We start from the raw sequence: 24,734 nt of genomic DNA on the forward strand, positions 1-24,734 counted from the left end.
CATTGTTTTCAAACATTTTAAACATTTGTTGACAAACTGAAGATCCTCTGGCCATCTTTACTCCTCAAAGCCTTTCATGGATACTGCTTTTTTTCAAATCATGATTACAATCACCTATTTGAAATCACATCATTTTTTTTTACCTCATTACTTGTCCTAAATTGCCCCCATGCCAACTTTTCTGGAATGTTTTCACAGGCCTGAAATGTTCATTCTTTCTTTATCAAAATAAAAGTCAGTGTAAATGTAAGAAACAGCAGTTTTTTTATTTGCAGTTTTTCACAGTGTGCCAACTTTTCTGATTTGAGGCTGAATGTCTCTTTTGATCTCTGCTGCTGTATGTCTACTGTGGTAACCGGAAATACAAACAGCTGATACTTTATCTTTTTGAGAACAATCAGGCAGATAGTACTGTGTTGGTACAAGCATACCAGAAAGTCAAGCACCAATCCTGCTGCTAAAATCTTACAGAACAATATGAAGTATTTTCTTTTTCTTACAACCAAAACAGTTGGCTGACAATCAGCAATGGCTGCACTCAGATAACTATCTGACTCTAGTCACTAAAGTTTTGCATAATTCATGTAGGTCTAAAGTTCAGTTGCTGTAAATATTATATACTATTTAGAAGGGATTTTTTTTACACCTAAAGGTGTTACAACACCATTATTACAGGAATTATTTAATGGTTGTAACTCATGTTTACATCTATTAAAACTAAACCCACCACAACCTGGTCAAAATAAAGCTGTTGTAAAACATGAAATAGAGGGTATTCAGAGGTAATGAACATTAGCACACACACAAAACTCAAAATGTATATTAAAAATGCTGAGTAAGTAAATCGCAACATTATATTAAAAGACAGAGAAGCAACATTTTGCTGACATTAGGTAAGCTAATGTATAAGTTACATACGTACACTGTGTACAGTTGCCATACAGGTAATTTAAATTTAGCTATTAATTATCAAGTCATTGCATAATGATTAAGTTCTGGTAGCATTACAATTCAATAAAAACAAGAATTTGTGATGTTATCCTCTTAAACCTTTATTGTATTTTGTAAAAATATTTCAGAATAGGCAGGTGAATTTGTAACAACAGTTAAGTATCATAATTTGGTAAAAAGAGAGGATATATAAATTATAAATAAATAAATATATTTAAACTTTTGGTATTAACTGTACTAATATTTAGATACAGACACATCTCACACCTCACTCATGCGCCACACACATTTGTCACATTCACACTTGCACTACACAAATACATGGACACTCAACTCAAACAGACACACACTCACCGTCTCCAGGAATGATGCGCAGTGCGACTGAGCTTCCGGCCTCTTTTATCAGGTTGACAATGTCTGAGTGGGACTTGTTAGTGATGGAGCAGGCATTGACAGCAAGAATGCGATCACCCACCTTCAGCTTTCCACAACGATCTGCTGGACTGCCCTCGATGATTCTACCTATTTTATGGGGCATGGCCACACAAGTGTTTCCAGCTGCTGTATCAACAGCAGTGTATGTGTGTGTGTAGTGGAGGGGTGTGTATGTGATCAAAGGAGAAGGACAGAAGTAGTGACCAGAAACAAGCCAAAAGGAGGCATGTTATAGAAAGATGATGTTTGTGACCATGATTTAGGTAAGGCAGCAGAGACAAAAGAGAAAAGGAAAAACAGAATTAATTTTACCAAGCAATCTGGCTAAATTATCAATTTATCAGTTTACCAATCCAATCAAACCAAACTAGTAAATTTTTGTTGAGACAGTATGAAAAATGCTAAAATAAAAATATGATTTCAATTCTTTTTGAATCAAAACCAGAACAAAACATAATAGATGCTTGGGATTGCATCCCCAGTGGTGCTGTCGGCTGGCAACTACATACAACTAGGGATGTCCCGATCACGTTTTTTTGTTCCCGATCCCGATCTTTAATTTTGATCCCGATCCGATACCGATTCTCAAACCGATACTTGTATTTTCTAGATATTGTCTAGATAAGAACTGGATAATACTGTTCACACAGTGCACACTTCAAGTACATTACAGTTATTCAAATTAATCCAATGTACATGTTTAACAACTGAATAGCTCTGCAGTGCTGTAGGAAAAAAATTGCCTGCATCCAAGCTATTGCTTAATGTTCTTTTACAAAATAAAAGTAAACAAACCTAGTGCAGCATTGTAGTAAAAATGAAGTGAGATAATTTCAGTTTCACTTTGAACTTTATATTCAAAGAACATAATTTTGTTTAATGCAGTGATACACTAAAAATTAACAAAAGTCACTCTTTTGTTATGAAGGAAAGCCAGTTCTTAAAGTGCTTGTATTTTGACAGTGGTTTGATGGACGTTTCTAAGCAAAGTGAGTGTGTTTTGACCCTTTGGGGCTTCCATAGTGCATGGGATAGAGTGCTCGGCTCTAGATGTGCGCTATTCAGTACCGTAACAGAAGAAGTTAATAAAGTGTTAAATGCTCCCGACAATTTGTGAATATACCGTGTATTTTATTTCTTTATTAAGCAAGTGCATCACTACCACGCTGGGTTACATAACTAAGCCAATCAGAGTGCTTGATACTGAGATGTCGTTCACTCTTGTAACACATAAACTCGTAAAAGCTGTATGTTATGGTCCTGGTCCAGATGTGTGTCATTCCAAATTGTGTCCAATCAATTCAAATTGCTATAGGCAGACTCCAATTGCATTCTAGACACATCTAAAAAAAATTTTTACAGCAAACATGAAAAACCTGTCTACATTTTAAGGTGCCATAGCAATTAGCAAAAGTGTAAATAATAGTTTTATTACATTCCAGTTTTTGATTTTTACTGTATACAAAAATAGTGGGGGCCAAAGGTCTAAGACCACTAGTATTTTTTCATTTCTCTTAAATGTATTACAGCATTTTTCTTGCTTACAAATCATATAATCAGAATAACATTTAGAGCGGAACAATGTAATCTTTAAAAATAACATGAAATTTACATTTTCGCCCTTAATCAGTAAACATTTCTTTACTCTAGTCCAAAAGTAGTGAAAATCCAAGGATACAAATCTGCTGAAACCATGTTAGAACAAAGGACCAGGTAGAATAATTTTTTAAAGATGCTATAGAAGATTAGTAAGTGCATGTTAGTTCGCATCTCAGGTGTTTAGTGAAGAGGTTGGTCTTTAATCATCTTTCAAAGATGGTGAAAGACACAGATGTTCCAACAGACAGGGAAAGTTTGTTTTACCACTTGGGTGCAAGAACAGAGAATAGCCTTTGTTGCATGTCTTCCTCAAGTTTTGTTTGGAGGATCAAGACAAGCAAGACCAGAGGTCATGCACCCAATTAACTGGTGTCCCCCAGGGTTCTGTACTTACAAAGTGCTCTGTCCCTACATCTCTCACCATCTTCAAAAGACAATTAAAGACCAACCTTTTCACTAAGCACTTAAGCTGAGAACTTATATGCACTTAGTGTATGTATCTGGCATAATAATTCCTTTGTTCTAACGGGGTTTTATTAGTTTTGTTTATTGGACTGTTGTCTACTTGAACTTATCTACAACTTATGAACTTATGAGTCTTATCAGCTCCACTTACCATATAGAAGAACTTTGTAGTTCTACAATTACTGACTGTAGTCCATCTGTTTCTCTACATACTTTTTTAGCAATGGTCAGGACCCCCCAGGACCACCACAGAGTAGGTTTTACTTAGGTGGTGGATCATTTTCAGCACTGCAGTGACACTGACATGGTGGTGGTGTGTTAGTGTGTGTTGTGCTGGTATGAGTGGATCAGACACAGCAGCGCTGCTGGAGTTTTTAAATACTATGTCCACTCACTGTACACTATTAGACACTCCTACCTAGTTGGTCCACCTTGTAGATGTTAAGTCAGAGATGATCGCTCATCTGTTGATGCTGTTTGAGTTGGTCATCTTCTAGACCTTCATCAGTGGTCACAGCACGCTGCCCATGTGGCGCTGTTGGCTGGATATTTTTGGTTGGTGGACTATTCTCAGTCCAGCAGTGACAGTGAGGTGTTTAAAAACTCCATCAGCATTGCTGTGTCTTATCCACTTATACCAGCACAACACACACTAACACACCACCACCATGTCAGTGCCACTGCAGTGCTGAGAATGACCCACCACCCAAATAATACCTACTCTGTGGTGGTTCTGGAAGAGTCCTGACCATTGAAGAACAGCATAAAATGGACAATGTGTGAAGAAACAAGGAGGTGGTTTTAATGTTTAGTGCTTATCAACAGTTAAGTAACTGAGCCCCACACTAGGGTTGGGCGGTATGACGGTATTACGGTATACCGCGGTATTTAAAAATGATGACAGTATTTAAAAATGGTGACGGTATTTAAAAAAAATGTGAAGCGCCAAATTTCTGCTTCGGGTTTACCTTAAAAACTGAGACTTTAGGACATTCGCGCATCCACAGTAAGGGAGGGGTGGGAGGGGTAGGCGGTTGGAGCTCACTGATTGGTTGTGGAGGTGCTCACTGAGGTGATAAAAAAAAACTAGTGCGCGCTCTACATAGACGCATTTTACGTCATCCTATGCGCGCTCCCGAGAAGGAGGCTGTTTGAAACCTTAGATGCCTTAATAAGCTGTAGTTCGGTATCTTAACATTTCAAGAACAAGTGAGCATCGGAAGTGTCCTTGGCTTAAAACATGGCTGACGGTGCAGAGAAACGGAATTATTTTCAAACGTAAATAAATGATTATTGAACTTGTATAAACTTGCACATGTGTTTTTATTTGCAAAATCGAGCTTGTGAGTTGACATGCTTTGCGCACTGTGCTATCCCATCCTATTGGTTTGAATGGCAAAATGCTAACTGTTAGCTTAGTATAAGACAGCCCCGATATTAATATCAATGATGAACGATCATGAACATTTTGCTACCTTGCCTTAAATGTAGGCATAATTCAAACAACACTTAAATGAGAAAAAAGATTTATTTTAAAAGGAAACTACAGGAAAGAGACAGACTGGTTGCATTGCATTAAGTTTCATAAAAATCCTCTCTTGTGCAGAGATGTGTTTGTGCCTGTGTTTGTTTCTGCTTTAAAACATACACGCCATGAACCAATCAGATTTAACATCATTAATCGAGTATTTTCTCAATTATTTGTCATAATACTACTAGCGCTCTCTTTATCTCTCTCTCTCTCTGTGTGTGTGTGTGTGTGTGAGTGTCGCTCGCTCCCCGTGATAACTGCGCAGTTCTAATCGGCTGTATTTCACCCACTCCGCTTCGCATCAGTAGACGAAATTAATCAGTCATTATAAAATAAAAATATATGTAGAGAGCTCCCTAGCTTTTCGAATACACCCTATATAACGGCTCCCAGAGGCGCGACTCGGGTTCCTTTAGTTCATTTCAAAGAGCCGTTCAATAGAATCGGAAATAGAATCGGAAATATACGGTAATACCGTATACCGCGGTATTTTTTGAAGACGGTATGACGGTATGAAAATCGGCAATATCGCCCAACCCTACCTCACACAAACAAAAAAGTAGTAGTCATAAAGCACAGACACTGCAAAAACACAGCAACATATGCTGCAACCCATTCAAACCACTCATCAGTTTAATTCTAACTCTAACTCATCACCTTAATTCTATATTGTCATAATGAGATCGTTAACATTGTGGTCAGCAGATGAGTGGGACCTTGCAATGACATTGCAGTGGCAGACACATACACATCCTCACCCACCCTTGCTATTTAAACTGCTACTTTGGTGCATGACTGCATCTAATTGATGCTATTTTAGAATTTGTCTGTTTACCCTAACAGTGTGCACAGCTATGGAGTACACTTGGTAAACAGCTATTCTGCAGTAGCCAGAAAAGGTGAATGTGTTATGATGATGAACTATGGTGTCTTTGAGTGTGTACACCCACATTGGCATGCACACATGTTCATTTATTCTTACCAAATGTTGTGCCAGCATCAGGCCTTGACACAGATGAGACGATAACAAAGCCAAATCCCTCATTCTCGCCCCTCTGGATTTCAACATCATATGGCTGTAAAGCAGTTGGCAAAGCAGGTGCCATTGCAGGTACAACAGCACTGCCACTGCCTCCTCCACCCCCACTACCAATACCACTTGTGGAGCCAGATCCTGAGCTAACCGTATTCAGAGAATTCTGGCTGCCCTGCGGCGTTCTTTTCTCTTCGGTCAGGGAAGGTGCCTGAGTGCTGCTGTGGTGAGATGAAGCAGGGGATGGAGGCACATCTCCCTCACCCTTACACACTGTGTAGAACAAAAACAGGCATTATTATTAGTATTAATATTATTATTCTTGTTGTTGTTGTAGTTGATGATGATGATGCTGTTACTTTATTCATTCATTCATTTCCATGTTTTACCACAACTTTATCCTGGTCAGAGTTTCGGTGGGCCTGGCTTTTCCAGAATCACAGGGTGCAATGCAGTTACACACCACTGACAGGATGCCAATCCAGTGAAGGGCCTCGACCACCGCTTCTCAGACAGAGCCAATCATAGACATGTTTAAAAAGATTTAGTGATTTTGTATTGCTCTCTGAGTAAATACTTAAGATCTGTAAAATTATCATTTTCTCTGTGAACTTGCACCACTGTTGCACAACATTGCCTTTAAGCAACAAAGAAATGATGTCGAATCATTTGTATCATGTACCACCAAAATGTGTGCAGTACAAGCAAAAACGGTGTCTGTGTGCACCTGGTCTTACCTCCATAGCCAGATTTGCGACGGACTGTTAGATTGACATGGCCCTGTTTGGCCGCCTGTTGCATGAGCTGCACAACCAGCTGGTGGGATTTGCCCACTACGGCTGTGCCGTCCACACAGATCAGCTCATCCCCAGAACGTAAGCGCCCGTCTTCATCTGCAGCACCATACTTTACGATGTGCCCAATATAAATCTAAAAGAATAATAACAGTAAACACCATTTAAATATTACTTTTAATATACACAATCTGGAATAAAAATTGTGGACATTGTTCCTTCCATCTAGATCTCATCAGATGCATAAGAGGGCATTACTACATTTAAATGTTAAATATTTGATTTTCTACTTCAGACCACATAATGTAAGTCTATCAAAAGACCGATTCCCAGCACAAATAAGTTTAGTGTGCACTATAAAGGGTACCAGCTGTCCTCTGGAAGTAGTGCCTCCAAGAATGACCATGAGCCAAAACATTTACACACACATTTACATCTCCTCTCAGTTTTTGGCCTTCCATTGACAAGAAAATAGTGGTTTTGGTCAATTAAACAATATATTAATAATTAATATATTAATAATAATAATAATAATGGGTTATTTTTTGGTGCTAATAAGCATTTTATTTAGTTTTCATATCTTTACTGTATGGGTACACCGGTGGCACAGTGGCTAAGTGGGTAGCACTCGCCTCACAGCGAGAAGGTCCTGGGTTCGATACCCGGGTGGGGTGGTCCGGGTCCTTTCTGTGCGGAGTTTGCATGTTCTCCCCGTGTCTGCGTGGGTTTCCTCCAGGTGCTCCAGATTCCTCCCACAGTCCAAAGACATGCCGCTAGGCTAATTGGAGACCACTGAATTGTCCCCATAGTTACCTAGCCGCTGGGATGCACAGACCAGTGCATTGTAGTGCCGGTCCCAAGCCCGGATAAATAGGGAGGGTTGTGTCAGAAAGGGTATCCGGCGTAAAAACTGTGCCAAATCCCGTCGGCAACCCCTAACGGGAAGAAGCCGGAAATGCCAACACCGTAACCGAAAAACGGGACAAAGGCTGAGGAACAAGAAGACTGTATGGGTACACATCATTATGTGCATGTGTATAAATAATACAGTGGGGCCAAAAAGTATTTAGTCAGCCACTGATTGTGCAAGTTCTCCTACTTAGAAAGAAGAGAGAGGTCTGTAATTTTCATCATAGGTACACTTCAACTATGAGAGACAAAATGAGATAAAAAAAATCCAGGAAATCACATTGTAGGATTTTTAAAGAATTTATTTGTAAATTATGGTGGAAAATAAGTATTTGGTCAATAACAAAAGTTCAACTCAATACTTTGTAACATAACCTTTGCTGGCAATGACAGAGGTCAAACGTTTCCTGTAAGTCTTCACCAGGTTTGCACACACTGTAGCTGGTATTTTGGCCCATTCCTCCATGCAGATCTCCTCTAGAGCAGGCAACACGGACTTTCAACTCCCTCCACAAATTTTCTACGGGGTTGAGGTCTGGAGACTGGCTAGGCCACTCCAGGACCTTGAAATGCTTTTTACGGAGCCACTCCTTCGTTGCCCGTGTGTTTGGGATCATTGTCATGCTGGAAGACCCAGCCACGTTCCATCTTCAATGCTCTCACTGATGGAAGGAGGTTTTGGCTTAAAATCTCACGATACATGGCCCCATTCATTCTTCCCTTAACATGGATCAGTCGTCCTGTCCCCTTTGCAGAAAAACAGCCCCAAAGCATGATGTTTCCACCCCCATGCTTCACAGTAGGTACGGTGTTCTTGGGATGCAACTCAGCATTCTTCTTCCTCCAAACATGACGAGTTGAGTTTTTACCAAAAAGTTCCATTTTGGTTTCATCTGACCACATGATATTCTCCCAATCCTCTTCTGGATCATCCATATGCTCTCTGGCAAACTTCAGATGGGCCTGGACATGTACTGGCTTAAGCAGGGGGACACGCCTGGCACTGCAGGATTTGAGTCCCTCTCGGCGTAGTGTGTTACTGATGGTAGCCTTTGTTACTTTGGTCCCAGCTCTCTGCAGGTCATTCATCAGGTCCCTCCGTGTAGTTCTGGGATTTTTGCTCACCGTTCTCATGATCATTTTGACCCCACAGCATGAGATCTTGCGTGGGGCCCCAGATCGAGGGAGATTATCAATGGTCTTGCATGTCTTCCATTTTCTTACAATTGCTCCCACAGTTGATTTATTCACACCAACCTGCTTGCCTATTGTAGATTCACTCTTCCCAGCCTGGTGCAGGTCTACAATTTTCTTCCTGGTGTCCTTCGACAGCTCTTTGGTCTTGGCCATGGTTGAGTTTGGAGTCTGACTGTTTGAGGCTGTGGACAGGTGTCTTTTATACAGATAACAAAGTCAAACAGGTGCCATTAATACAGGTAACGAGTGGAGGACAGAAGAGCTTCTTAAAGAAGAAGTTACAGGTCTGTTAGAGCCAGAAATCTTGCTTACTTATTTTCCACCATAATTTACAAATAAATTCTTTAAAAATCCTACAATGTGATTTCCTGGATTTTTTTTTCTCATTTTGTCTCTCATAGTTGAAGTGTACCTATGATGAAAATTACAGACCTCTCTCATCTTTCTAAGTAGGAGAACTTGCACAATCAGTGGCTGACTAAATACTTTTTGGCCCCACTGTATATAATAATATCTACGCACTTTAAATGATGTAATCACTACTGTTTACGCTTGCATGTATGCATGTGTTTTTACCGGTTCTCCGGGTTCATTTCCTCCAAGGATCCTGAAGCCAAACCCAGTGTCTTTTCTCCAAAGAAAGACATCTTGTTCTTGAGAATCTGGCACTAAATTATACAATAACAAACAATAAGTAAATGTAAATAACATTTTAATGAGATTTAGGTTTAAATCTCACTGGTGATATTGGCCAGCTGGGGCTTTTACATACACAGAATTGTCAATGTGTATTGACAAAGAGTAAGATTTTTAGGCTAGAAAAATTATAACAACACAGTTAGAAGGAGTTTATGTGGTAATGCCTGCAAGGTAAACAAAGGTTCAGAAGATTACCAGGAACCCAATTCCCACAGCTCATTAGCCTGCCTCTGCCCTTTATTTGGTGCATGTAGCATTCATGCTGAGCAGGAGGAGCAGGTCCTCTGCCGGTCCAACTGGGCGGCTGAGCCGTCACATTTACAAAATAGCTTTTGCAGAGGCTCAGCATGATGTGTTTAAAAGCTTGTCTGTAATGTCTGGCCACTGCCCTAAAACCCTGCGTCGACCGTTTAACTGTCTTAGCTTCTCCTTCCAGATCGTTTAGCAGGCATGACTGGATTCTGGCAGCATCAGCAGGCACATGGAAAGCACCAAATGCTGCTTTTGGTAAACAATCTGCCCACACACACGCACACACACACTATATTTATGATGTCCTGATCTAAGCAAAGGCTACTACAAGCCTGTAAAAAGCATGAGTGGTCTGTCCAAGAAAAAATATCAGCTATTACATACAACCCCAAATCAGAAAAAGTTGGGACAGTATGGCAAATGCAAGTAAAATAAAAATGCAATGTCCCTTACATTTACTTTGATCTTAATTTGATTGCAGACAGTTTGAACCCAAGATAGTTTATGTTTTGTCTGCTCAACTTCATTTCAGTTGTTAAAATACCTCCATTTTCAAATGCAGAAATGGATGTTTATTAATAAATTAAATGAAGTTGACCAGATAAAACATGAAATATCTCAGGTTCATACTGTCTGCAATGAAATAAGTCAAGGTAAATGTAAGAAACTCTGTTTTTTTATTATTTGCATTTTCCATGCTGTCCCAACTTTTTCTGATTTGGGGTACTTCTTTTCTACAACTACATGTCTTTGTACACATTTTGGATATATTTGTTACATGAAGACAAAATTGAAACCTAAAACACATGGCCATTGAGAGAATGGTTGCGCTGGTAAAAGCTGATTGGCTTACATTGGCTATACACCCATAATGTGTAAAAGCCCATGCAGACAATAAATCTGTCTTGGCCAATCTAAGCATAAGTAAACAATGCAAAGTGTAAATAAAGTGGGTCCTATTGGTCCAATAAATGGTAGTATTTTTGGCCACATAGCAGTTAGATTGTGAATGATAAAACATTCAAATGAGTCACCAACAACAATGAAGAACTTAATTATAACTAATTACTAAATAATAACTAATTTCACACAGCAAACTAACTACCAAAAGTTTATCTGATATTTATAGGCAAGTTATTTTGGTGTAATACAAACACAAAATGTAATGCAGAACCACATGTAAGACAAGCATTTTCATCTTAAGAGTTGGGTCTTGCTCTGCATATTTTTTCTGCCAGTGCGTGGGAGTATGCGAGAGGGTCATCCATAATGTATAAACAAGCTGGAAGGAAAAGAGGCAGTGGAAGGATCTATGTGCAGTTGTCTATGAATAACTAAGTGCTTGAAGTTATGAAACTTTATTAGTTGAAAGCTCATTAGTAGTGTAAGCCACATTTCTGCTTAGAGATTGCCATTCCTTTCCACCACATGTTTTGGCACCGAGGATACCAAGCGATTTAGTGTTTCAGGTTTTATTTTTGTCCCATTTTTCCTGCAAACACGTCTTAAGATGTGCAACAGTACGGGGTCGTTGTTGCATTTTTCGTTTCAAAATTCTCTATTGGGGACAGGTCAGGACTGCAGGCAGGCCAGTCCAGTACCCGTACCCTCTTCTTCCACAGACATGCCTTTGTAATGTGTTCAGAATGTGGGTTTGCATTGTCTTGTTGAAAAATGCATGGACGCCCCTGGAAAAGATGACGTCTTGAAGGCAGCATATGTTGCTCTAAGATCTCAATGTACTTTTCTGCATTAATGCTGCCATCACAGAAGCGTAAGTTACCTTTGCCAAGGACACTGACACAGCCCCATACCATGACAGACCCTGGCTTTTGGACTTGTTGCTGATAACAGTCTGGATAGTCCTTTTCATCTTTGGTCTGGAGCACGTGGTCCTTCCTACATGCCTCTGAGCCCAGAGAAGTCAACTCCGCTTCTGGAGATAGTTAACATAGGGCTTCTTTCTTGCACAGAAAAGTTTTAAGTGGCTTTTGTGCATGTAACTCCATATTGTAGTGCTTGACAAAGGTTTGCCAAAGTAATCCCTTGCCCATGTGGTTATATCAGCTATTGTTGAGTGGATGTTCTTGATGCAGTGCCTGCATCTGAGGGATCGAAGATCACGGGCGTTCAACTTAAGCTTGGTTGTATAATATGTATATGTATAAAAAAAAATGACAGGTTCCCATATTGCAGTTAAAACAGAGGGAGCAATTGCAAGTATCAAACTGTTGGGCTTTGTCAACTGGTTGTTAGAAAAAATTTAATTTAGTGATGTGCATGTTTGCAAATCATGAAATAATTTGATTTTTTAAGTGTCATGTCTACATGTAGTGAAGCAGTTTGTTTACTTTTCAGTACTAAGACAGTAGTGTATAATTTAACTAAAGCAATTACCTAGTAATTAGTTACTACAGACAGTTGACAAATTAAAAGGGAAACCTTAATAAATCAGTAAAAAAGCATATTTGGTGCAGATGCTGTGACACTTTTCCCTTTAGAGGAAAGGTTTACTGTAAATTAATGCAAAGCTATATTTTTCTGATCCTCTGAACAATACAATGAAACATTTCTATGGTCTTTGCAATTACCAGATTTAAATGCATGGAGTTTTTTGGACCAGTGTTTTAGACAATGTTTTTCACAATGTGACCTAGACAATGTTTTCCAAGTACTCGCAGAATCATTATCAAAGTACATTTGTGGTGACCCAACACCCTATTTTTTTTTTGTTAAAGCTGCCCACTTTCTATCAAAGAGAATTAAATGAGCCTGACTTCCAAATATTTCAACTGTCCATTTTCTGTTACAAAAGAGGTGTGAACACTAGAAGGAGGAAAATTAACAACTTCTCTAAAACTATTTTTTAGAAAACAATAACAGTGATAGGCACTCAGGTGGTGCAGCTGACTATTATGCTAGCTTACCACCACTAAGATTTGGGTTTGAACCTTACTTACTTCGGCTTTCATACATGCTACGGGACTGTGCCCAGATCTTGAAGGGGTCCGGCTTTTTTTGAAGTGTGCCATTGGCTGGAGGATCCAGCGGAGGAAGGCTGGGGAGAGGCTGGGTCGGAGGAGGAGGTACTGGGGGTGCGGACACCAAAGGCTCGCTGGGGACAGGGGGCACAGCTGGTACAGCCCGGGCTGGCGAGTCAGTGTGGGCGCTGCGGTGGCTGCAGACGCTGTGCTGGGAGCTGCCCTGGCTGTCCTTTCTCTCCAATTGCTAAAAGAGACAATGGACCAAGGTAGAGGTGAAAAAATAAGCAAAGCAAAGAAAAAAGAGGGGGTGAGATAGAAACAGACAGAGAAAAATTATGTCAAACTGGTCAGCTGCTGTCTACTTCGCACTGATGCAATTTTACGAAAATGATAAATCGACATAGGAGGGCTGATGGAGAGACATAAAAAAAGGTTTGTTTTTCAGCAATGAGCCTTGACCTCTGTCATTTTTAAAAAAATGGCATTTTTAATCTGACCAGACATGCCTTTGACATGAGTACATAGTAACAGGTATTTTTAGATACTAACAGGTATTTACTAATACTTATAAATTATGTTTTTTATTATTTTTTTTAACAAAAGCAAGGGGAAGCAACTATAGGCAATTGGAAGCAACTGGAAGGCCAAACTTTACAGCAGGTGAGCCTGTTACGATTTTGGCCAAATAATGATAATACACTCACCAGCCACTTTATTTGGAATGCCTGTTCTGCTCCTAATTAATGAAAGCATCAAACTATCCATTCAAGTGGCAGCGGCACAATGCATACAATGCAAAGGTAGGTATACTCTCAAGATCTTACAATGAGAATAAAAGACCTTAGCAATCTCTCTGGTTAAAAATTATGAGCACATCTATTCACACTTGTTCTCATAACCTAGCTCCATCTTTTTTTCCCAGTCATTCATTGCTCAACCTTATCATCATCAATTTTCAAGTAAAAAATAAATAATACACTTAAACATTAAACTAGTTATTGGGAAAAAAAAAACTAATGTACTGGATGCATGTCCTTATACAGTCAAACCGGAAAGTCTGCATACCTCTTTTTACCTTTCTTCGTGTTTTATTATGTTACAGACTCATTCTATAATATACTTCTTCTATAGTTATTTTTTGCCTCAAACATGAAAACAGGGTTTAAAAACAATGCAATTTTATTTTACTGACAAAAATCATTTATTTAGGGGTTACATATCCGTACACACCCTTAGTCTAATACTTGGTTGATGCACCTTTGGCAGCAATTACAGCTTTAAGGCGTCTTGGGAAAGAAGCTACGAGCTTGGCACACTTGTTTCTGGACATTTTTGCCCATTTCTCTAGGCATATCCTTGCAAGCTCCATCAGGTTGGATGTGGAGCGTCGTTACACAGCAATTTTCAGCTCCTTCCACAGATGTTTGATTGGATTTAGATCTGGGCTCAGGACATTCACCGACTTTCTCTGAAGCCACTCCTTCATTCTCTTGGCTGTGTGCTTTGGGTCATTGTCATGTTGGAAGGTAAATCTTCACCCCAGTCTGAGGTCCAGAGTGCTGTGGAGCAGGTTTTCTTCAAGGAAATCAATGTACCTAGCTGCATTCATCTTTCCCTCTATCAGGACTAGTCGCCCCGGTCCCGCTGCTGAAAAACATCCCCACAACATGATGCTGCCACTGTAGGGATGGCATTAGCCATGTGATGAGCGGTGCCTGGTTTTCTCCAGAAGTGACGCTTGGTATTCAGGCCAAAACGTTCAATTTTTGTTTCATCAGACCAGAGAATCTGGGAGGCACGGTGGCTCAGTGGGTAGCACTGTCGCCTTACAGCAAGAAGGTTCTTGGTTCTATCCCCAGGCGGGCGGTGCGGGTCCTTTCTGTGCTGAGTTTGCATGTTCTCCCCGTGTCTGCATGGGTTTTCTCCGGGAGCTCCGGTTTCCTCCCACAGTCCAAAAACATGCGATGGACTAGCGCCCCATTCAGGGTGTTACTGTGTGCCTTGCACCCACTGAAAAGCTGGGATAGGCTCCAGCAAAAGAGGGGTGTGCAGACTTTCTGGCTTGACTGTATATCTTGTTGTGCTGAGTGTCGTCAATGGTCTGGTTAAAAAAAGTAGTACATTTTAATTAAAGAAGAAGATTGAGGCACCAGTATTCAGTGATGTTTAGTGTGGGCAGTAGAAAAGAACATGGCCAAATAGTAGAAGAGGTGTAGCTTTATAATAAACCAAAAAAAGAATATTCAAATTTGCAATCGCCTCTGTATTTGCTGCTCCTCATGGAGAGAGTTTCCAAACCACAAATGCAGAACAAAGCCATATGGATCATAATTCAAATGAGCTAAATGTTACACCTGATAACATTTTTTAGTAGGCTTTCTTCATGCAAAGTGTCAATAAATGTGGTGCTCATTTACCCCTACAAGAGTTTACAAGACTGTGGTAGGACTGTCAAAAGCTTTTGCTGAATGTTCAAAACAATTTATGTAAAACTATTTATTTATTTACTTATTACTTATAATTAGAAGATTAGCTATCCCTATGCATTCTTATTTATATGCATGACTGTTCCCAAGATCCATCTTTTGGAAACGAAATGATTCAAAAGAAACTACAGTTGTAAGCTCGGGGTAGGACTGTCAGTTAAAAGGAACCGACTTGTCCTTGCCCCCTCTGCAAGCCATAAATGGTAAATAGACATGGTCACTCAATCCAACCTATGTGCAATTTAGAGCAGCCATTCCACCTTTTATTCTAGAGTATACAGACGAAACCCACATTGACATGGAGAATACCTAAACAATAATGCAGATAGTGACTAGAGAGAAGGATAAAACCCAGGTCCTCAGAACCCAAGGTCCTGTATGGCACTCTATCACGATGTTCAAAAGGAATTACTGTTTGATATAAGTTTCTAAAAATAGTTTTACCAGATTTGTATAAATACATGTGCCTTTGTCACTGCTTTGCAAAATACATATATCAATTGTTTCAATGATTCTATTTAAACTAAATGTGAAAACTCAGAGGGTTGGAAGATTTAAGGAAAAAGGTGTTTACTTACCAGCACTTTGGGACTCCTCTTGGCCTGCACCACCCCTGTGAAACAGCGGCAAAAAGAAAGAGAAAGCATTAATACCTTTCTTTAGAGTTCTATTCACCACACAAAAAAGAACAACACCAAAAAGATGGGTGCCTGGCTTTAGAAATCCAAGTAGCAGTGTGCTTGTTTTCTTTCCCTGCCTCCTCTCTCCTTTCTCTTGTGAAAAAAGGAGGCACGGGAATGACGCTGATGCACCTCTCTGCCAATCTGTGATTTTCTGCTGGGAAGCAAAGGAGGGAGGGTGAGCAGAAGATTGTGGATTGTGGATGCCTGTGGATGCCGCTACATCCTGTAGCACACCGGCCGGTCGCTCATACATGTCATCCTGCCTAGGTGTGTGTGCTGCGGTTAGATGTCAGTTTGTGTGTCAGAGTTTGTCTAAGAGAATGAGGCATAGTTTAAACAAAGCTGTTCCGGAAAAAAACTAATTTTATCAATGGGATAAGGTTCCAAACTGTTACATTTTTATAGTTAAATAATATTATCTGATATCTCTCCCTATACATTCTCATTTATATGCATTACTATTTCAAAGATCCATCTTTTGGAAACTTTTAAATGATTTCCACAGAAATGGCAGTGTGCAGCAGCAGATAGGAGAAACCCTGCTCTGACCTCCTGTCCACAGACCCAGCCAACTGTGTCTGCTGGACATCCAGCCAAAGGTGTTCTGCTGCCACATTAGACCTTTGCACCACCGGAGTGTCCACCAACTGACAAATTTAATTAGACATTTTAAATCAATTGTTATTCTCACCAAGCACCATCCATACCTTTGTTTTGTTATAAAAAAAATACCACTACACTTCTCAACAACACTGACACACTTTTCTCTGCTAATTACCTTTATCATATGACCTTGTCTTAAATTTTAACCAAAGGCAATTTTGATTGATTATTTTAATTAAAATACAAATACAAGCTGAATTGTCAGTTTTTTTATGCAAATGTTTTAAAATGCTTTAAGATGTTTTGGGATACATGTCTGATTTGGGGTACACTGTTTTAATGCTGCTATTTGATTGTATTGATATCTGAACTGATTGTTTTGTCATATGGAGAAAATACCTCTACATCTCTGGTTTCATATGACAAATAAACCTCTCCTGTTTTCTCTTCTCTGTATCTTTCTTTCCTCCTTTTGCAGTGCACCGGAGCATCGTCATGGAAACAAGAAGGAGGCAAGATGGCAGAAATATTCAGCAATGCTTTCAGCTTTATAGTCAGCTTGGTTTCTAGCCCTGTGTGTGTGTGTGTGTGTGTGTGTGTGTGTGTGTGTGTGTGTGTGTGTGTGTGTGTGTGTGTGTGTGTGATGTGGGTGGGATGTAAAAAAAGTTCCACGTATACAATCAACTTTGACTATGAGAACATTGTTTTCCTTACACAGCCTCCACTACTCTCTTAACAATACACACAAATACACATATGCACACACTCAAACATTCCTGTTCTTCACCTTTAAGTTGTTTATTTCTGCCAGACTACACACTGCCCTCAAATCGCATACAGTTTTATTAGCTTACAACTTATTCCATCAATCCTTAACCAAAAGCCTGTCGGACTTCCAATTTTACCAGGAAACACTGGGCGCAAGGCAGAAACACCCTGGACAGGACGCCAATCCATCATAGGGCTTTAGCCATCAGCGCACCCCTAGACGTAGCCAATCATATCTGTGTAAACACCAAGCCAGTTAATAGCATTACTTAGATTCAAACCCTGAATCTCAGCAGTGACGGCATAGTGTAATACACGACTGCGCTACCCAGACACTTGGATTGCTTATGTTGTTTAGAATCATGCTTATGGGAAACAACAAAACAGCTACCAACGCTTCTTCCAATGGAACTCACCAAATTTGGTACACAATTAGGCTTTTTAAAAACCACCACCAATCTGTATTACATCCAAATGACCCCTGTCTTACAAACTGAGAAAGAGTTGGATGCTTATAACAGCCAGGTGTTCACTTTTTTTCCAGAGACTGACAGAAGCCACAACACAAAAGGCAACTGACTTTGGAATGTCTAAGTGTGTCTTTAGGCTGGTTTTAAGTTTTATGGTTATATTACTAATGCTGCCTAATTAAAACAATAGACAAATAAATACATTATTTTAAAAATAAATAATGAATGAAAAAAGCCAACGTGCACACTTTGTTTTTTTGTATCTTCTGTGCTACTATCTACTTTCCATTGCATACGGGTATTCATAAAAGTAGGAGGCGTTTGCTGAAGGTTAGCCTGTGACGGCATCCTTTACTAGATGCACATATGGAATTGTAACAGTACCAGAAGCAAAAACAGAGGCAATTTTTAGACTGCTCGCTGCAAATGTTGTGGGCTTTAATTTTCTGTTACCCTGTTGAAAATTGTTTTTACCATGACAGCAATTTACAATCCAGTTGTGATTCTGTGATAACTAAATTTGTCCAATCATTGTATTTGTCATCTTGCATTGTTTAATGCTCCACCCAAACAAGTTAACCTGTTAAGGTGTCCTTAGTCCTTGGCCAAGAACGGCAAGCTAATTTAGCATAGGTATTTAGCATAGATACAGTATGGGTCACTTGGAAATAGAAACAACCACTAAATGTACATAGGGTATTGTGCAATGTAAAATAATGTAAAATACACTATATTGCCAAAAACATCCCATTCTTAATCCATAGGGTTTAATATAATGTCAGCCCACCCTTTGCAGCTATAACAGCTTCAACTCTTCAGGGAAGGCTTTCCACAAGGTTTAGGAGTATGTTTATGGGAATTTTTGACCATTCTTCCAGAAGCGCATTTGTGAGGTCAGACACTGATGTTGGACGAGAAGGCCTGGCTCACAGTCTCCGCTCTAATTCATCCCAAAGGTGTTCTATCGGGTTGAGGTCAGGACTCTGTGCAGGCCTGTCAAGTTCTTCCACCAAACTGGCTCATCCATGTCTTTATGGACCTTGCGCAGTCATGTTGGAACAGGAAGGGGCCATCCCCAAACTGTTCCCACAAAGTTGGGAGCATAAAATTGTCCAAAATCTCCTGGTATGCTGAAGCATTGAGTTCCTTTCACTGGAACTAAGGGGCTGAGCCCAACTCCTGAAAAACAACACCACACCATAATCCCCCCTCCACCAAACTTTACACTTGGCACAATGCAGTCAGACAAGCACCGTTCTCCTGGCAACCACCAAACCCAGACTCGTCCATTGGATTGCCAGAAGGAGAAGCGTGATTCGTCACTCCAGAGAACACGTCTCCACTGCTCTAGAGTCCAGTGGTGGCGTGCTTTACACCACTGAATCCGACGCTTTGCATTGTGCTTGGTGATGTAAGGCTTGGATGCAGCTGCTTGGTCATGGAAACCCATTCCATGAAGCTCTCTACGCACTGTTCTTGAGCCAATCTGAAGACCACATGAAGTTTGGAGGTCTGTAGCGATTGACTCTTCAGAAAGTTGGCGACCTCTGCGCCCTATGCGCCTCAGCATCCACTTCGTGGCTGAGTTGCTGTCATTCCCAATCGCTTCCACTTTCTTATAAAAAAAACTGACAGTTGACTGCGGAATATTTAGTAGCGAGAAAATTTCACGACCTACTATCACGGTACAACGCTGGAATTCACTGAGCTCCTGAGAGCGACCCATTCTTTCAGAAGTAGGGCTGCACGATATTTCGTTTCAGCATCGTCATCGCGATGTGTGCATGCGCGATAGTCACATCGCAGGACGTGCGATGTTTAATGCAAATTATATCAAATACGTCATGCTACAACTTTTTTGCTGCTTGACACAAAAGGAAAATTCACACCGTTCTCATTTTCAATGACGGCTCACACGCCTTGTGTACTGAGCAGCAGCCAGTCAGAGGACTCATAGGATCCGGGTTCATTGAGATTTCGGACTCGTGATTCCTGATTCAGTACAAAGATTCGAATCATTAACCCGGTTGATTCAGGAACCGCCCAGCTCTAGTACTGAACAGTCTAATCTGCAGCATTTCTCTCCCATTGATAAAAATACGGAACAAAGCGCGTCCCGTATCAGTTCAATATGGAACGCGACATTTAGTTTTCAAATACGGAACGAATCCGTATTTTGCGGGACGGTTGGCAACCCGTGTCACAGCGCTAACATGTCAATATAACATCTTGATACGTGTACAGAAAACGGTTACATTTGCTGACAAGCCTAAACTTGCTAATAAAAACACTCGTTAAAAATCAATAATTGTTTATTTATGTTTGAAAATAACTTTGTCCGCTCCGTCAGCCATGTTTATTTTTCTGTAAGAGAAGAGATATTGAAGCTTTCTTAGTTTAATGCTCAGTTTCAACCAAGTACAAAGATGTAGCTTGTCATAATCTTTTGTATCCCTTGTAGGCACCACCCTTTTTCACAGATGAGCCCCTTATTTAGAGTAAGATACATGCATTATTAATAATGTGCTGAAAATTCCTGCATTTTTTTAATATCGCAATATATATCGCAGGGGAAAAAAAATCGCAATGTCAGTTTTTTCCAATATCGTGCAGCCCTATTCAGAAGCATGCCTAGGTTAAATGCCTTTGTAATGACCTGTTTCCATTTTATGGTAGTTTCAGTTACTAAAACATAAAACATTTTGATTTAAAACCAGGTGTTCAATTCAATCCTGCTGATGATTACACACCAGATCCAGGAAAAAGTCCATATGTATGTATATACAGAATGGTGACTAGTGAGCTGTAACATTTAAAGACCGGGTTTGTACCAGCAAGTTTTCTTATCCTGAAATCGCTTATCGTGGCTTCATAATTATTCAATATAGTTTAATTCACCTGTAGTTTAACAAATCAGTAAATTAGATTTTATACAAACCTCTATGTGAATCAACTGGCAATACTGTCAGTCAGTATCGTCAATAGTGTTTATTATTTTAACCTTGCCGATTAATTATATCACATGGAATGCTGCAGCAGGCGGCAATATGCGCCCAGCCTTGTGGTAAATGTGAAAGCCGCCTTTGCTTACCTCTCTGCACCAGCATGGTGACTTCGCTGCCTTTAGAGCACTTGCTAAGCAGGTCCACCACTTGGTTGTGACTCATGTTTTGCACATTCCTCTTGTTTACCTCCACCAGGATGTCACCCTCTTTAAGGCCACGGCAACGTGGGTAGTCCACAATCTGCTTGACCCTCTGACCACCCCCGCTGACACAGTCTGCAATAGTGAACCCAAAGCCCTTGTCGCCCTTTTCCATGTGTACGGTGATGAGCTCGGGCTGTGTAGCAATGGACGATGCCAGGGTCACTACATCATTGCCATAGCCCTCTGGCATCATCATTATTCCCTTAGCTGTTGGGCTGTAGGGACGGGGTTCTGTGCCTGTTGTGACTATTGTTCCCATCCCGGAAGAGCATGGACCTAAAAGAGGCGGATCAAAGGCTTCTTGGCCATTGACAATGATGGGCTCTTTGTCAAGAATAGCAACAGAGGTCACAAGGCTGGTATTGGGGTCGTCAGGGTCAAAGGGTAGTGGGTAGCCGCGGCACAGTTCTAGCTGCACAGCTGAGCCGATAGGGATCGACTGGAAGATCTTGACCACTTGTGCATGTGTGTAGCCCAAGACAATAGTGTCATTGACACTAACAATCACGTCACCTGTAAAATACACACAAATGTATGCATGAAATAAGTGTGAAACTGCTAAATTATCAAGGCTATTACTTAATGTTTTCTTGTTTGTTTGTTGTTGCACTGGACACAGAGCTGGCTGAGAAGGAATAAGACTAACACATTCCTTCTTCCACACGCACTGACTGCATTCTTGCAACTGCATCTTTGCAGTCTCAGAGAGAGCTGCATCATGTTCAGTTCGCGCTCTGGTTTGTATACTGCTGTGCCACCCATGGCCACTTGATAAGTATTTGAAAGGAATTAACTGCACAAATATTGCAGGTAAATACAGAACACAAACATGTCTGTAACTTTTCGCAAAATTAAGCAAGCTGGCAAGGCTCAGAAGTGTATTGCACAATATCCATAAATAGAGATGGGCATAAAACATTGATTCCTTTACTGACTTAACTGCAAACCCAGCTGACTTTGTCTGTTAACTTTAAGGATATACTCAAGTGTAATGTGTCATTATAACTGTTCTTGAGTTTCGGCATGTGTACTTTCCTTGGTGTATTTGGGCATTGTATTAAAATGTGTTTTATTTTAACAAATGTTTGGCAGATTTGACATGTTGGGGGGTTTTCTCCCTTCCTCAGGTGTTGGTGGGTTACTCTGGTGTGGCCGATACGGCTATTAATTTCTCATAAATAACAGAAAACTTTATTGGGATGCAGTGGTAAATTTCATTTGCCCACTACCGCTGGGATCCATGGTAGTGGGGCCCAATGTGATATCTTTTCATAGGGCTCAAAGTTCTGACAGTGTCTCTGAACCAGAGTACATGAAAAATTAATGAAAGGCTACATAGACAAAGTAAAACATGTCAAATCCTACACATACAATGAGCTCCGGATTAAACCTGGAACTTTAAAGCTGAGACACAGTGGCACCTGCCTTTCACCAATAAAAAGGTGTTAGTATAATAAGCCATTTCCTTACTCATTTGATATTTATCATCTCCTCATATAACCCAGGAGATGATGTTAATACCTTTGTGAAGTTGAATTATGTGTGTATTTGATCTGCCTGTTTCAGCTCTACTTTTGGACGCTGTTGTATGGACATCCCGCTGTATGTGCATGTGCATACCTGTCTCCATCTTGCCATCTACGGCTGCAGGTCCATCCACTATGAGACTCTTAATCTGTAGGAACTCATCTGGCTCGTCTCCTCCTACCACAGTGAATCCAAAACCGCGTCTGCTTTTCAGTAGCTTGGTGCTTATAAATGTACCCTTGAGTTCAGCAGGGTTCCTTGTAAAAAAAGGCTTCCCTCCTGCAGACACACACACACTTTCTTTAGATATTTCATCTTGTAATGTACTGTACTGTATTTACAGTGATGCATTTTATTGTGATGACATAAGTATCCATTACATAAATCATTTAACTGGCACAGAGCAGAAATACTTGGATTGCACTGCTGTGGGTTAGCCTACAATAAAAACAATAATGGATCATCTTCCAATGCTAATCAATTGTACAATAATCCGCTGCACTATTAACAGCAGCAGAAGCTTCTCACGTTTATATCCTGGCACTGGCGGGAGCTGTGGACCACTTTGCGGCTCTCTGTATGTCTCCAAGTGGTTTGGAATGTATGACGAAATTGGAGCCCCAGCAGATGAGTGCTCCTCTATCCATTCTGTACAAAAAAATAAATAAATAAGAGACTTGGGCCAATCTACTTAACTCTCCTTAACAAATTTGAGTTACATCTGTTAAATCAAAGCATCTAAGCATTTGTTTGAAAAATTTAAACATCCAGAGAGCCTGTATATAGGCCTCGTATAGGGAGTATCAGTCTTGCATAAAATAGTAAATTCTGTCCCATGCATGTCTGCACAGTGTTATATTTTTAAAGGTTGACATTAAATGGCATGGTAGAGGGGCCCAATCTTTTCATAAGGGCCCAAATTTGTGTCTCTATACCAACATAAAGATTATATACACCAGGGGTGTCCAAACTTTTTTGTTGGAGGCTAGATATAGAAAAAATGTGCAATAACGGGCCACTGACTGTGTAATAAGACAAATAAAATGTAATAGGCCTGTTTCCTGATTCATTAAACATACACACTTCCCTCTGAAATCAGTGAAAAATATTTATTTTTTCCAAAGTGCCAAAAATCTTTCTTTGGAGTTTCTTTAACCCTGATTAATAGTAGCTCTAATTTAATTTTTACAATATCTCACGGGCCATTTCAAAATAAGTAATGGGCTGCAAATGGCCTGTGGGCCGTTGTTTGGACACTCCTAATATACACTATATGGTCAAAACAATCTGAACACCTGACCATGATCTAGCAGGACATCCCATTCCAAAACCATGGACACTGATATATAGTTGCTCTGACCCTCTGTCCTAACTTTTTCTCTACTGACAGCAGATGACAGGCTTCTTTAATCTAACCCTTCACATCTCAGCACAAATTGAATTAGAAGGTTTGAATGGATTTCTGCACAATGCCCTTATCTCAACCCCAATGAACAGCTTTATAACGAACTGTAACATCAATTAAGAGTTTCTTGCTCAACATCTCAGTCATACAAGTACTCTTTTAACTGAATGGGTACAAATTCCCACAGAAATATTTCTTGTGAGAGGCTTTCTTAAAAAATTTTTTTATTATAGTTGAAAAGTTCACACAGAGCTCACTCTGATTTAATACCATTTGTTTTTTAAATGGGATGTCTAAAAAGCTAATGGTCAGGTGTCAAAATATTTTTGGCCAAATAGTAAACACACTTCTTCAGCATTTTAGTTTATCAACAATAAACAATCATACAATTTCCTTATCATATACAGTACATTGAAGTAGCCAACAAACTTTCTGTGAATATCCCATGTATATCTGTAGTCGTTTAAACATTCTTCTTAATGGGGGTTGCAGTGAGTCCAGTGCCATTTGGCAACACATGGCACTTATCCATCACAAATTAACACTCACATTACAATAAGCAAATTTTAAAACAAGTATTAAACCCTGGTGGTCAGAACTCATGTGGCTTTGTGGCACACACATCTGAGCCACCATGTACCCCCACTCAAACACTGTTGAGATATTTAAGCCCTACTTGGATAGGTCTACTTGGATAGTGTAGACCAGGGTTTAATATGTTTATTTAGGGTTGTT

At 40.1% G+C, this 24,734-nt stretch overlaps 1 protein-coding gene across 1 annotated transcript in view; it reads right to left on the minus strand.

Annotated features, from left to right (window-relative positions):
* Positions 1–24,734, minus strand: part of LOC134318032 (membrane-associated guanylate kinase, WW and PDZ domain-containing protein 1-like) — an 80,730-nt gene that overhangs the window by 11,800 nt on the left and 44,196 nt on the right. The window contains exons 9-17 of the mRNA XM_062998767.1: positions 23,123–23,242; positions 22,688–22,873; positions 20,951–21,580; positions 15,914–15,948; positions 12,826–13,093; positions 9,491–9,582; positions 6,752–6,944; positions 5,964–6,287; positions 1,306–1,512 (exon numbers count right to left, since the gene is read on the minus strand). Of these exons, the coding sequence (XP_062854837.1) occupies positions 1,306–1,512; positions 5,964–6,287; positions 6,752–6,944; positions 9,491–9,582; positions 12,826–13,093; positions 15,914–15,948; positions 20,951–21,580; positions 22,688–22,873; positions 23,123–23,242 (2,055 nt within the window). The remainder of the gene's footprint in view (positions 1–1,305; positions 1,513–5,963; positions 6,288–6,751; positions 6,945–9,490; positions 9,583–12,825; positions 13,094–15,913; positions 15,949–20,950; positions 21,581–22,687; positions 22,874–23,122; positions 23,243–24,734) is intronic.

Source organism: Trichomycterus rosablanca, chromosome 7 (genome assembly GCF_030014385.1).
Source record: "Trichomycterus rosablanca isolate fTriRos1 chromosome 7, fTriRos1.hap1, whole genome shotgun sequence".
In the NCBI taxonomy this organism is placed as follows: Eukaryota; Metazoa; Chordata; class Actinopteri; order Siluriformes; family Trichomycteridae; genus Trichomycterus; species Trichomycterus rosablanca.